The 14,303-nt window shown below is 45.0% G+C and overlaps 1 protein-coding gene across 1 annotated transcript in view; it reads right to left on the bottom strand.

The window, feature by feature from the left end:
- Positions 1-870: 870 nt before the first annotated feature.
- ARHGAP31 (Rho GTPase activating protein 31) overlaps positions 871-14,303 on the bottom strand; it is a 60,717-nt gene continuing 47,284 nt past the window's right edge. Inside the window, exons 8-12 of the mRNA XM_071560465.1 lie at positions 13,751-13,875; positions 11,274-11,333; positions 9,839-10,462; positions 9,195-9,502; positions 871-8,320 (exon numbers count right to left, since the gene is read on the bottom strand). Of these exons, the coding sequence (XP_071416566.1) occupies positions 5,867-8,320; positions 9,195-9,502; positions 9,839-10,462; positions 11,274-11,333; positions 13,751-13,875 (3,571 nt within the window). The 3' untranslated portion in view covers positions 871-5,866. The remainder of the gene's footprint in view (positions 8,321-9,194; positions 9,503-9,838; positions 10,463-11,273; positions 11,334-13,750; positions 13,876-14,303) is intronic.

The following is a 14,303-nucleotide window of genomic DNA, read 5'->3' as shown; positions in this document are numbered from 1 at the left end:
AGGGAAACTGAAGTCATGAAGGAGGTAGGAAAGGGAGGTAAGTCCTGTATTCAGCTGCTGAGTAGGAAAAAACCCAAAAAAATCATTTAACCTAATGATTCATCTGGTTTTTAGGGAGAAAAGTGAACAAGCTGCACTGCAGATAATATCCACTGAAGGTACAGCCACAAGAACACCCCTCTTCCTTTTTTCGTGTGTCTGTTCCCAGGAGAGAAGGGGCACATACTAATAAATACTCACTTCCATGCTACAGCTCAAAGATTGGATTAATGAGAGTGAGGGAACTAAGTTCAGAATTTGCCGAAGTTCTTCCTTGTCCTTCACAAAGCAACGGAAGTGCATACATGATGCACCAGATGCTTCACAGCAACTTTTGTTCCAGCTTGGCTTCTGCTGTACAAGCACTGGGATTCCAAAGTTTTTCCATACTCCATGCTGCACTGCTCTGCATTATCACAAGCAAGGCAGAATTCTACAAGAGATGTGCTAAATGGGAGGATATGGTTGTACCTCAGGGAAACTTCAGCATGGAAGAACTAGAAATGGTAAGAAAAAAGATAACTTTACCCTTGAAAATTTTAAAGCATTTCAGGTAATGGTAATTCTACAAAAGTGTCCAAGCTCTCACTTAATTTTCAGAGCTGCAAAGTAGATGCCATCCTCATAACCTCCAATCAGAAAACTGTAGTTGGGCCCTAACCTTCAGTCCCCACCATCAAAACCCACACAAAACACAGATCAGTGCCCTGGCCACTCACACAACAAAAGAGGGGCTCAAACTCCATGTCGTAGGAAGACAAAAACATTTGCACTGCATTCATAAACCAAATCCAGGAAAATGTCCCACAACATCACTAAGTCACAGGTCTGTTTTTTTATGAAAACTCCAGTTTAATCTCATGGCTGAGACTTGGCAAAACATTTTTCTTTTGTGGCTTTTGTTTTTCTTTTTTTTTTTTTGTAACAATCAGGCACAGAGGCAGGCACACAGAGAAAAAAGCGTAACAAAAATGCAATTCATCACAGCTAGCAGGAAAAATAATCACAAACCAGTGCCAGTGGGTTGGGGATAGTCCTTTTCACAGTGTCTGACTTCCAGCCCTTCCTGTCACCTGGCAGGAAATAGTATTTCAAAGGGGACCAGTGCCTGCAAGCACAAGATCCAAGGTCTGGACTGCTGCATGGAGCCCTCAGAAAGCTCTTGCCTCCTGCCATCCTTCCTTTCTGGGGCTGTTAAAGTCCTATTCCATCTCCAGCTGAACTCAGTGGCAAGCTTTCCATTCCTTGCTTGGAGTAGAACTAGTTATAACCAAGTCTTTACATCAATTAGGAGCAAGCAAATGTTAACCAAATAGGTGTCAGCTACAGCTTCTCTACCACCCCTACAGATTTTTATTCTTTTTTTCTAGAGATGAGGAGAAGCAAAAGGGATAACTGCAAAACTTGGGCATGCTTGAAAGGTAATATATGCTTCAGAAGATTGTTTGCATTTTCAAGGACTGGGGAGAAACTTGTGGGGGAAAACTAAATAAGTCCCTGCACTCTGGTCTCCCCTGATCTCATCCCTCCTCTTCCTGGACAAGATCCTGCTCAGGAAGGCATATTCAGGCCTTCTGCCCACCACAGATTAGCCAGAACTAATTAGCTACTCCATGGGCAGAAAGCCCATATTTGATCTCACACTCTCAGTGCTGCAAAAGTTGCAGCAGAAAACAGTTCCATGCATCAGCCCAAGTTTCAAAGATTGTAAAATATGTATTAGGCCATTCCTTCATTTTAATTACATTTCCTCTTAAATATATCTATATAGAATGATCATATATATATATATATATATAAATTATTAAAATGTTCACCACAACAGGCATTTCAGAATCCTTAAAGAAAGAAGAAAGATTTTGATTGCACCATCGGGACTCTGGATGAGGGAAAATGTTGCAGGCTTTATGGATGGTCACTGATTCAGACCTAAGTTCCTCTGAAGCTCTAAAGGTGAAAAAAAAAAAGTACTTCATTCTTTCTTCAGTGCTAGCATGAGATGGACAGCCCAGAGGACTGGGATTTATAAGGGAAAACACAGTCCTCATTTCTGTTTACTCTCCTGCCAATAAGGCAGATCCCACATGAGCTAACATTAACCATGTCCCTCCTTTTCACCAGGAGATTCTCATCTTTGCCAGCTCAGCCATTTCACTCTGAGCTACATTTACCAGAAGCTGCACAAACGCCCTGACTACATGGGAGGAATAAGTGAAATTTACTCATTTGTCTTCCACTGGTAAAAGTCCACAAGCAACCCAGGCTGGTGATATGACATGTCTGATACTGGGACCATCTGCAAACTTCGGAATAGCCTTTACACTGTTCACAGTCTCAGGAGACTTGAAATGTCCTACAAGGTCCTTGAAATGATCCTTGTGGAGCTGCAAATGATGAGCCAGTCTGTTTGGTCTTTTCAATAATACCAAGAACAACCAATGTAGCTTTGCTGAACACAAAACTTCAAATTCTGGACCAGACTCATCTCCCATAAATCTGATCTATCCCTCTATATAATGTTTCACAGATAAACAGTGAATAAATCCCAAACAAACAAACACACAAACTCAAAAAGAAGGGGAAAACCCCACAAATCCTTCCCTATAGACACCAGGTCTGACCCTGAAAGTGACATCAGGGATAGCTTAATTAAGTTGGATCTCAGGAAGATCCTGTCACACAGTCAGCACCATTCAATGGAATATGGCATCTCTCTTCTGACTCAACCAAGCTCTGGTCCTTCAAGCTGACTGCAACAACGGGTATCAATATGGGTCCATCCTCAAGCATTCCAGACTGCAGAAGGCTGAGTCTGGCGCTGGGAATGATGACACCTGTGAAACAGTGCACCCTGCAACTAAGCACGTACTTTCAGCTCTGCAAGACCTGGGGCTTTAGCTAAGTGCTCCTGATACATCAGTTGAAGGCTGGAGATAAAACTGTAGCTAAGGAACACGATCAAGCTACAAAAAAAAAGATATCATTACAGCACCTCTGCTGAATTAAAATCCAGGATCCGGATCTCAGTTCAAATTCTGAAACATCCCTAAAAAGTATAGTCTGGATACAGATTTTAGTTGAGGTTGATCTTTAATATTAAGTAATGCTTTTTAATAATTTTCTCTTGCAGGAATGCCACCACTTATGCCAAAAGCGCTATTACTTACTGGAATGCTGTTAAGAGCTGAGACAGTGTATTATACACATATTGCCAGACCTCATTTCTTGTTCATAGATCAGCGTATATGAGAATAAGGAGGGGGGGGGGGGGAAGTGATTTTAACATGCCAAGGTTTCATCACATTTTCTTTTTCTTTTGATACATTATTTTCATGAGCTTCTCTAGCTCTCTTCCAGGTGTCTTGGCAGTCAAAACTTCTAGGAACTAAAAAAAAAAATAAATCCTTGTCCAAAGTAAACTATTTTATTGATGCCAAAAACCCCTGAGCATCATTTCTACAACTTTCACTTCCTCTAAAATCTTGCCACAATATCTCGTATCCCACTTTCCCAAATTATTTGCCATTAACCCAGCCATGGTGATTAAAAGCTTTCTTCTGGGGCAGTAAAAAAGGCATTTGGATGCCATGTTAATTCAGTGTAGAGCTGTGCTAACTATGAGGGACTGGCAATCCTCTAGTTTTAGTAGGAGGCTGCACAGGCATCTTATGGTCTGGAAGTAGAATAAAATTGTCATGACACTGCGTATTCTGGGCCTGCTGTCCACAGCTTGCCCAGGTGAAGTATAGGCTGACATCTGTGAGAGAAAATGGACTCAAACAGGAACTCCAGGCTCTCATCTGGTTTAATGTTCTCCCTTAACAAAACTGACAGCATGGATTTAGTTCTCTGCTCTGTACAGACTGCAGCTGGTGACAGGGAAAAGCCCTCTTGTTTTTTCAGACTCTTTTTGGATATGGCAGAAGAAAATTCTGCTGAAGATATATTACTTGCATTTGTGAACCCAGAATTTCTCAAGAATACTCTGGTACCTCTCCCGTTTAGCAATCAAAGAGTGCAGAGAAAGCACCGTACAGGCTCGGGGCCCTCCAGCCATAATGACACTAATTAAGTGCTACAGTCAGACTAGGACCTCATGGGTTGAGTTTACTAACCATTTGAAATTGCCAGTACTTCAGAAAAAAAACCCTAAACATACATCCATTGGGAAATTCTGGCTGACACTTACTCTGATGGCTACAGCACTTCCTAACAGATGCTCAGTAACTGCTGAAGCTACAGCCCATCATACCCATCCCAGGGCCTGCAGACTCAGACATCTCCAGGAACAATGGGCCCTGCAAGCAATATTACAAGGTCAATCTCAGTGCTGGCAGCAACACCTGTGTTCCCGTCTCCTTCGTAGTCACTAGTGACACTTAAATTGCACAGGCTGTACCTGACACTGCCATTACCCATGGTCACATACCAGGCAACAGATGAGCCTGTGGTAAATGTAGAGTCAGAAGCTTTACAAAGGAAGCTTTAATTCTATTCCCGCAGCAGCTGTTGCATATCTGAACATGTATTTTTCCCCGCAACATGAATGTTCCCTTCAGGAGAGAGTTTACTTCACTTCAAATCTCCCTCTCAGGACTTGTTCATGATCTGATCTGCAGTCCCACAAATCATCCTGTTTACCACACTTTTAATCATTCTGAAAGCACTGAGGTCCAGCAAGGTGACAACCAACCATGCTCTCAAAGAAACAGCATAAAATCACAAGGAGAGGAATATTAAAGGAAGAAGAAGCACCTGGGGACATGCCACACAGTGGCAAGGGTCAAAGATATGTCAGTCAGGGTGCAAGAGGGCAATAACCCAAGGACATGCAGATCAGGAGATCCTCTTGCTTTTCTCTGCTTTTGGCAGTGCGGAGCCCAAATGGAGACAGCTGCAGAGGTGTCACCTGGCTTTAAGCAAAGATGGAAATAGTTGATACTGGCCTTTGTTATGACCATGTCTTGGCTTTCATTGATACTGTCCTGAGAAGTCTCTACTACTGGGAAGCCAGCTGCATACTCATTCCTCAGCCACATGGATCTTCTCTGCCCAAAGAAAATGTGGCTAAGCACACAAAACTCATGAGCAACACCTGGAAGATTAAAAGAACAACTAGGCATTCCCTGTCCAGCTGCTTTCATCCCAGCCAATGCACATGCTGGAAAAGAGCACATCTTTGATGCAAGGATAGAGCTGGGGCAGTGTGTTCAGGTTGTATGTTTGTCTCTGGAGCATCCCTGGGTGTCTCACACCCTATGTGACTTGCTCATGCCAATTTCACCTTCCTCTTCAGCTATCCCCAGCCTCCTGCACTGTTTATTTGCACTATCTAAATCAAACAGTCCTTCACTGCTCTCTGGGAAACAATGGAAGGAGTTCCCAAACATCTGGACCTACCGCCTAAGCAAATGCTGTGCCCCTGCACCCTGGGCTACAGTGTTTTGTAACGAGGTTTCCTCCAAGCCCTATTTTCTAATTATACAGAGATTTATTTTTCCTTTTTTCCATAAGAAGAATGAGACTCACAAGTCTTGTTAGACAAAAACCATGAGAAAATGCTAGTCCCCTGGGACTAGCTTTTAAAAAAAAAAAACAAAACAAAACAAAACAGACAGATAGTGAGGGACTAGGCAGGGGTGAGAAAGGGAAGGAAAAGCAAGACAAAGAGGCTATGACTTTCCATAGAAAAAAGCTTTGCAGGAAACCATAAAGGATTCAGGTCCATCTTGCACAAAATAGTTATAACAACAGCAAAATGGCAACAGAGTTGGTCTTGGACACTCCCATTCCAACCATCCCAGAAAAGGAATAGGAGAAGCAGCTGCTATTCGATCTGCCTCCCACTTCGTCCATCCAGAATCACAGAACGCCTCTGGGGCTGGTAGAAGCAGCTGGTAGAAGTCTCCAGTCTCTGGCCATTCTTGGGGATGGTCATTTTGTTCCGCAGTGTCACCCCCTCAGGCGTTGTCCGCGACGTCTCAGACAGATCACCACAAATAGGGCTCAAAGAGGTGGTCTGAGTGGGGCTCCTTATGGGTGATAACAATACCCTGGAGTCTGCTGAAGTGGTAGGGTGGTCCATAATGGGGAAAGGGGGACTGAAGAGAATCAGACTCTGGGGCCTCCCGGGCCTAGATCTATAGGAAGGCTTGGAGAACCCTGATGGCCTCTCTATCTTTGAAGACTGTGGGATACCTCCAGCTGTCTCCCCTCCAGAGGTGCGCTTTCGGCGTAGAACAGGGGCATCTAGAGCAGGGTGATGACTGGACTGAGAAGGCTCCAATGCAGAGCCAAGGCTGCCATGCCAAGGACAGGCTGAGTCCTTTTGAGCTGGGTCACTGTTTTCTTTTTCTGCTTTGGCTTTCTTCTCTGTCAGCGGGCTCTTGGGGGCCTCCAGGTGATTCCATGCCACCCGTGGACTTTGCCTAATTGCCTGCTTGGCTTCTGTTTCCTTCTTCTCAGTGGGTGGAGCAGCATTCTGAGCCTGCAGGGGCTGGGGGATCTGGGTGTACTGAATCTTGGGTGGTATCACAGGCACTGCTCTAGCCTGACACATCTTAATCATGAAGGAGGTCCTGACCGCTGACACACTGACGGGGGCAGAGTTACGACGGCCAGTGGTGGCATGGGCCACTGCCAGGTAATCCAAGTCTAGATCCATGGAGGCATTGAAACAAGCCCCCCAAGGAACACCTTTACTGGCAGCAGGGCAGTGTGTCGGCAGGGATGGGACAGAATCACTGCTTTTTACTTCTTTCTGCCCACACAGGAGGTTCCCAGTGGCAGATGGCATGGACAGGCTCTCAAATGTGAAGAAATCTGGGGCTGTGAGGAGTGAATCCAAGTTGAGGGACGAAGGCCTAGTCTTTACTTTGCGAGGCGTTTCTTCACCTTTATTACTCAGCTGTGACTCAGGGGCAGAGCATATTGCTTTGGTGACAGTCTCTCCTTCCAGGGCAGTGTCCTGAGAGATGGATAACTCCTCCTTTGTGTTCTTTGTGTGTGAAGAACTGTCTGAGCTATTTTGGTATGGCAAAGACAGCTCTAGCTTTGAGCTCCAAGGATTTTCTTTGCTCACATCCACTCTCTTTTCCTCTGGCTCTGAAAGAGGTATTCTGGAGGGTCCTACTTTCTCATCTGGTGCTTCTCCCCTGCTCAGAGCATACTTGGGTTTTGGAGGTTCTTCTGGAGGACTTGGGTCATTCTCATCTTGCATAGCTTTGCTGAAACAAGATGGGGAGATGGTTTGTGTTTTGGACAGCTCACAAGTCACTGACAGAATGTCACTGTGTGGTTGCTGCTGGTCAGCTGCATCTATGAAAGAGAATGGGATAGTCCACAGACTCATCACTGTGTCTTTACTGTCCAAGGAGAGGCTCCGACTGAATCGTGGTCTAAGAGAAAAGCCTGTCTCTGTTTTCTGCGTCTGTGGATGAAACTCCTGTATCAACTTCTCCTGAATGTCCTTAGAGGTGGGGGAATGGAGAGGGCTTGTAACCCACTGGTGATCCTCCCATGGCTCCACAAGTTCTAAGCTCTGCATATTATCTGTCCAGGTGTCCTCATCATCCTGGTCACCAGCATCCTGGGTTCTGCTAACAGTATTGCCTTCCTTTACCTCCTGGATCCCAGTTCCACTCAGTGCCTTAGAGGAGAATGTGTCCCTTTTATCAGTAGTCATTATCTCATGCTTCTCCCTCTGGGTCTGGACTCCAGTAAGACCATCCTTTTCCCTCTGCAGCCGGCAAGTGCTATCATTTTCTCTTCCTGACTCTGGACCTGCTTCTTTGGAACAAGGAAATCCATCACTTGGGGCAAACTCATTAAATTCTGACTGACTATGAATCTTCTGGTCCAGGGTAGAAGTGACACATTCACTCTTGCTGTCCACCATTGGGTGGTGGTTCTTTGGAGTGGGTGTGCCAGTTGGAAGAGTACTCAGTTTGGGTGGGGCTGAAGCACAGCTCTGCTGTGCAGCTGCATCAGACTGGCACTTGTGAAGGCTGTCTTGTTGCTCTATGCTGCTGACACCAAATAAGGGCCCCTGAGCTACCTGTGATGCTCTGCTTGCAGATGTCTGTTCATCTAGTGTTGGACTCTGCTCTGGACCAGAGGAAAGACTATCTGTTTGTACTGAAGAAGATTCAGAAATTAGGCTTGTCTTGGGGACAGGTGCTGGCAGGAGCAAGAGCTCCTCTTCAGGTTCAACAATTTTCAGTTCCTGCTGTATCTCTGGCCACAGAGGTTCTAGAAGGGCATTTGCTGCATCCTCCTCAGTCTGAAAAACAAAACAAATGCCATGACCTGGAAGCTCACAACTTGCCAGTAAATACACCTCAATTTTCCCCACACAGCAGGCTCCTGGATGAGCACATTCATGGTACAGAAATACAGATGGGCACTGCTACCAGTTTAAGGAAGGAAATATATCTGTAAACAAGTGGGTTTATGGAGGAGAAGATCCAAGGTGCAGCCAAAATGAGGCCTGGACAGATGCACTGAAACAGTGAGCTGAATGAGAAGCTGGAATGTTTCAGTCCATTTCTCAGTTCTTTCCATTCAGGCTGCCTTGGCTTTGCCAGAGAATATGCATTCCCAAACTGCACACAAACTCAAATGAATAATCTATTCAAGGAGCTATGCCAACAGATCTTTAAATAGCTGTCCAGAGATAAGTATCACTGTAAGAAACTTGGTGAAAAGCCTCTGCTAGAGATACAGAGCAGGCAAAAATGGTAAGAATTAAAAGAAATTGTATGTAGTAAATGGAAGAAAAAAGGACTGTTCAGTCTGTCCAGGACAAAATGGGACAGCAAAAATAGAAGGGAAATTCAGAGACCATGGGTCAAAATGCTCAGACATCCGGACAGTCTCACATCTGGAGAGTTTCAGAGCAGACAGATTGTAGAAACTGAAGAGGTATAGTTACAGGAAAAGACCAAAAGGGGACAGTAGGTATTTATGTAAAGGTAAATCACAACAAGGTGATGTAGACAGAAGAGAAATCAGTTCATGGTCACTTCTTGACCCTGCTTTGCCTAGGTTATAGACTGAGTTTTCACAACTACACACACACAATTGAACTTTAAACAACCTTCCAGTCACCACCATGACATGGTCCCCCACCTTCATTCTTATGCCTTCTTCCTTACCACATCTCTTAATTGTGATCCTTCTGCCTTAGCTGTCTTGATCTCCTGTTGATCACAGCTTCTTTCTGAGGAGTCCTCCTTCATCTTTAGCTGTCTTTGCTCTGCTTTGTGTGCTGGGAGTGGCCCCTTATGAAACTCTGAGGTTGCTGTTTGTTCCAAGGTGGGACTCTGCTCTGAGGACTCTTGGGGGCTGCTGGCGCTGCTTGTGCAGCTGCTTTGCCCACATGTTTTCTGATTTTCTGCAGCTGGCTGTGGAGTTTCTAAGGACTCAGATTTTCTGGCTGCCACCAGCTCCTCAGAGCTAGAACCTGGATCAGAAACACAAATGAATGATGTAACTACTAGCGACTAAAAACTTGTGCCCTGAGACGAAGCAGTCCTGCTAAAATCCAATACCAACTAAGAGAGATAAAGAGCTCCCTTCAGGCATAACAGGATGTTTCTGGGAGGCCATGTACCTCCTCGGTCTCATTGTTGCAACAAACACCAATGTGACATGCTTTCAGAGTCAACACCCACACTGCTACAGTTTGGTCACTTTCCTGCCACAAGAGTAGGTTGGAGAAACCTCCACACCATCAAGTTGCAGGGCACCTCCAGTAGCCTGACTAAGGATTCACACCCCACTCCGTAACACAATTTACCTCTGGATGCTGCCACCGGCAGAGTGGGGCCCAACTGTTTCTCCTTCTGCTCTGTTGCCTGCTCTGTCCTTGTGTGGGTCCCTGCTTCCAGAGCAGAGGGGCTTGTGCTCTCCACCATCAGGGAAGACAGTTCCTCCAGGCTGGAAAGGGAAAGCTTGTCCTTGGAGGGCAGGCGGCAGGGCGTGCTATTGGTGCTGATGACTGCAGATACCCTCAGGGGGACAGAGACAGCAAACGGCTCTGAGATGTTCAGGGCTTTCCTCTGGTGACGAGGAGAGGCCTCCAAAGGAAAGAGGCTGCTTGGGAAGCCTGACTTGGTGGCTGTTTCAGAGGTGTAGAACATGAGCACTCCTTTGGCCGAAGTCTGCTCATTTTCAGCATCCTCTGCTACTCGGAAAACCTTCAGCTGCTCAGGCGGTGACTTCACCTGCAATGTTCGGGACAGACTTTTTTCCCCACTCAGCTCTGAGCTTCCTTTGGCCCCCATGGCACATCCTTCCCGTTCCCACTCATTCTCCTTGCTGAGGTCATATGAGCTGCCTGTTCCTCCCGTCCGTATCTTCGTTGGAACAAAAAACCCTCCAGTAGTCACTGACCGTTTGAACCTGCTTTTTTCATCCTCCCCTAGAGATGAGAACATAGGAGGAATTCAGTGGGAAACAAAGCACTAGCAAACAAACTTCCTGTGTAAGGAGCCCTCCTCAATCCCTCCAGGAAGGAGTTCTGCCCTGGTGAACACTCACATTTCCCCAGATATATAGGGACAGCAAGTACTGAAGACCTTCCAGGCTCTAGCCATGGGACCTCCTTTAAAGTGGGCAGGCAGGGCTGGATAGAATGCCCTCCAGAGGAAATCACCAAAGATTTTATTAGACACCCTTCTTAATCAGATGCAGCCAAGTCTAGGGCTATGTACATTCCAGATTTTGCTGGCTTATTGCAAGCACTTTTCGTCTATGAAAGGGAATTTTGTGCCCAGCATAACCAAAAAAAAATCAAAGCAATCCAACTGCTAATAAAGATGCAGTTAGACACAGTGGTAACTCTCATGTGCATACACTGAGATGAAGGGTCAAAAACGCATGCACACAAATGTGGGGGCACACATCAGCAGCCATGGCATAAGAATACAAAAATACCCAACATGATGAGATAGACAAAGATACAGACTGCTGCATCCATTGAGGACAGTGAGGCATTGGAATAGGTTGTTCAGAGAAGTTGTGGATGTCCTATCCCTGGAAGTCTTCAAGGCCAGGCTGGATGGAGCACTGAGAAATCTGACCTAGTGGTAGGTGTCCCTGAGCAGGGAGGGTGGAATTAGATCTTTAAGGTCCCTTTCAACCCAAATGATTCCATGATTTTATGATCCATGCTGCTGAGAATGCAGAGCTGTAATCCTTCACTGTTACAGTGTAGGCTATTGATGTCTCACCTTCTACTGGGAGGGAACACAATGAGTCCATGCTCTTTGCGGGCCGAATAGTCGCTTTTTCTGTGGAAAAAGAATTTTAGAAGCAGGTATCAGAACCTGTGGCTTTGTTGGCTTCAGCCTATGAAGATCAAATGCTACATATATATAGACAGGCGTGCCCGGCAGACATCAAAGTTATTTTCCATTTCCAAGCATTCCCACCATGTATCTGCACCACGTGGCTTATTACCCACAACACTTGTCCACACAGCTGGGGATCTGCTAGTGCTAGCAAGAGCTTTGCACCTGCTGGACATGTGAAGAGCTATACTTAACCCAGCCAGTCAACACCATCTCCACTGTGAAGCAGTTAAGCATCCCAAATGCTGTTATGTGCCACTGCCCTCCCCAGTCGAGGGAGGCTATTTGTTGTGAGGCACTTTTTAACTAAACTGACATAAATGTCTTCTCATCTCTCATTCCTGATAGCAAATGTTGGGTTATTTTTATGTTGCACTCCCTGGATTCCTTCACTGATGTGAGCACACCCTACCTCCAGCAAGCACTCTGGGAAATCTATGAGAGCAATATGCAACCTATTTTCCTGGTCATCCTCGCTGGACTTGCTTGTCTGGGAACAAGCTGCCATTTGTTACTAGACATTCTACAGGTCTGTTCCTGACAGGCTTTGGAAGCTTGTAGCTGTTACTGCTATAAAAAAGGGAGATGGGGAAATGTTGCTGGCAAGGAAGACAAGTTAGTCTCTGACAGCCCAAAAAGGTTCCGCGGAGATCTGGAAAATGTCTGGGAGGAAAGTTTGCTGTTTACAGAGTTACACAAAGTAGGTAAAACAGAAAGTGAGCAGGCTTGTTGGACTTCATTTGTTTATATAATTAAGGCTTCTGGCTCTGACTTTTGCATGAGCATAGGAGAAACTCCAGCTACTTTTTTGAATTTATATGGAGTCCTGGCTACTTTTTCTGTTCATATAGCAATGATGTCTTGGGCACTGGCTATGTTTTTTTCAGGAGAAACAGAATTCAAGCTGTGGAGCTGACATTTTATGTGACTTACAGACTTGTGTTCATGAACACAAGCTGTGTTAAAGCATGTGCTTAGTTTCAACACCAAGTTCATCTGTTTCCTCACATTAGGCTGTAAGCAGAGAGCACACAAAAATATAACATGGCAGTGCAAAAGTACTGCTTCAGAAAGACATTACTACAGTCCCTAAAACTCCACACACAGTTTAGGCTTTGTGTGTCCTGCTGGTGAAAATGTACAGCCCCCTGTCACTCAGCACTGTTCTTGGGACACGACTCAGCCTCCATGGTCACTGGGCCACAGTCATTCCTGGGCATCCTTGGGTTAGCACTATTTTGAGACAGAGTATTCCTTATCAAAGTGACAAGGTGATCTCGTGACCAAAATAGGACAGAGAGCTATTTTGAAGTCTGCCATGGGCACACTATGCAAGACCATCTGTACGTGCAAAACATGGAGGAAGGCAGGGGTCCAAAAAGAGCTAGATTCAGCATTTGGGATCACACCCATTTCTGATCCAAACACAGTCGGTCTTATATGTGGTGGTAGGTAATGTTGCCAACATTAACTATTTTATTTTAAGTCTAGCAATGTTTGGTAGTGGTCCTCCAAATACCAGCTCCTGCAGTCCTGCAGATTATGTAAATAAAAACTCCATCTTCTTTTAAAAAGTAAATTCATTGACTTGGAGATACCAAAAAATCTAGGGCACATAAACCTAAAACATTTCTTTACGAACCCAAAATAATTGGTATGCTTTTTTTCAAAAATGTGATTACTTTTAAGTCAAGTTCTTGATTTTTAGAACTTGAGTCATCGTTTCTGAACACTGGGAATTGGCATGGCCATGTGATTTTCTAGGAAGCAGAGTGTTTAAGAGATTGCAGCTCAGAAGAGGCTAGAACTTTGGATTACAGCCAGAAGAAAATATAACTCTTGCAAATTCTGCAAAAGCAATGGTTTCTCTCAAAGTCCTGAGAGTCAGGAGCCAGAGGAACTCCTGGTGCCTTATTTTTCACAAAGACAGTGAACACAGGTGGTTCTTACTGCCTTTTAGTGGAAGGACAGCCTGGAAGGACAGCCTAAAAGGACAACCATTCACGCAGTGCCATGTAAGGAACATTAGGAGACAGAGGCTGGCTGTGCTGGAATGGACTTATCCAAACCTAAACAGCATTTCCTAGTTCCCAGACTTGACAGCTGGACAACAGGAGCCTGTTTAGGTACCAAAATGAAATATTTACTGCAGCTGTCTGGCATATCCTCCTGAAAGGCTGCTTCTTGCCATCACATGGAAATGAGAAGTGCATGAAAGCAGACAGGAAGCATGACCCTATCAGACTATCTCAAGTCTAATACTATTAGTGCCATGTGCATACAGGTTGCCCTGTGCTATCAACATCTCAGGAGAAAAGCCTCAGAGAGGAACACTTAACTGAAAAGCATATTCTTACCAGAGAGCTTCTGTGCCCTTACAAAGACACTCCCATTTCGACTTAGTTTCGACTTTGATTCTGAGCCAGAGCGGCCCAAGTTAAATATCGACTTCCATTTCTTGGACTTGGTGGATAATTTTCTCCTGGAAGGAAAAGCGGCTCAAGAGGTTACTGAACCCTAGAGACTTTTATCTTTTAATAACCCACAAAGACCTCTGAGCTGTCTCCCATCAGCACTGTCCCTCTTTTCTTCCCACACCTTGTTTAATTCTAAAGCCTGCAAGGCATAGCTATACAACCAACTCTTCTTGGTTATATAGCTAGCAATTACCCTGTAAGTGATTTATTTGTATTGTTGATTTAACCATTTCATGGATGGAAAGATACCTAAATCTTCAGATAGTTGGCTCAGCATCATCCTGCAGCAACTGCGATTGACTGAGCAATCAACCATGTTTGTGTCCAGAAAGGAGGGGTTTACAAGGCTCATGCTGTCATGCACCACATCAAAGAAAAATTGCCCTTTTAACAGGTTTTAAGGATACAATGCATGAAAAATCCAGGGAATGGA

This window comes from Pithys albifrons, chromosome 1 (genome assembly GCF_047495875.1).
Source record: "Pithys albifrons albifrons isolate INPA30051 chromosome 1, PitAlb_v1, whole genome shotgun sequence".
NCBI lineage: Eukaryota > Metazoa > Chordata > Aves > Passeriformes > Thamnophilidae > Pithys > Pithys albifrons.
Note: the sequence above shows the minus strand (reverse complement) of the source record. Positions and strands in the feature narration are given on the sequence as shown.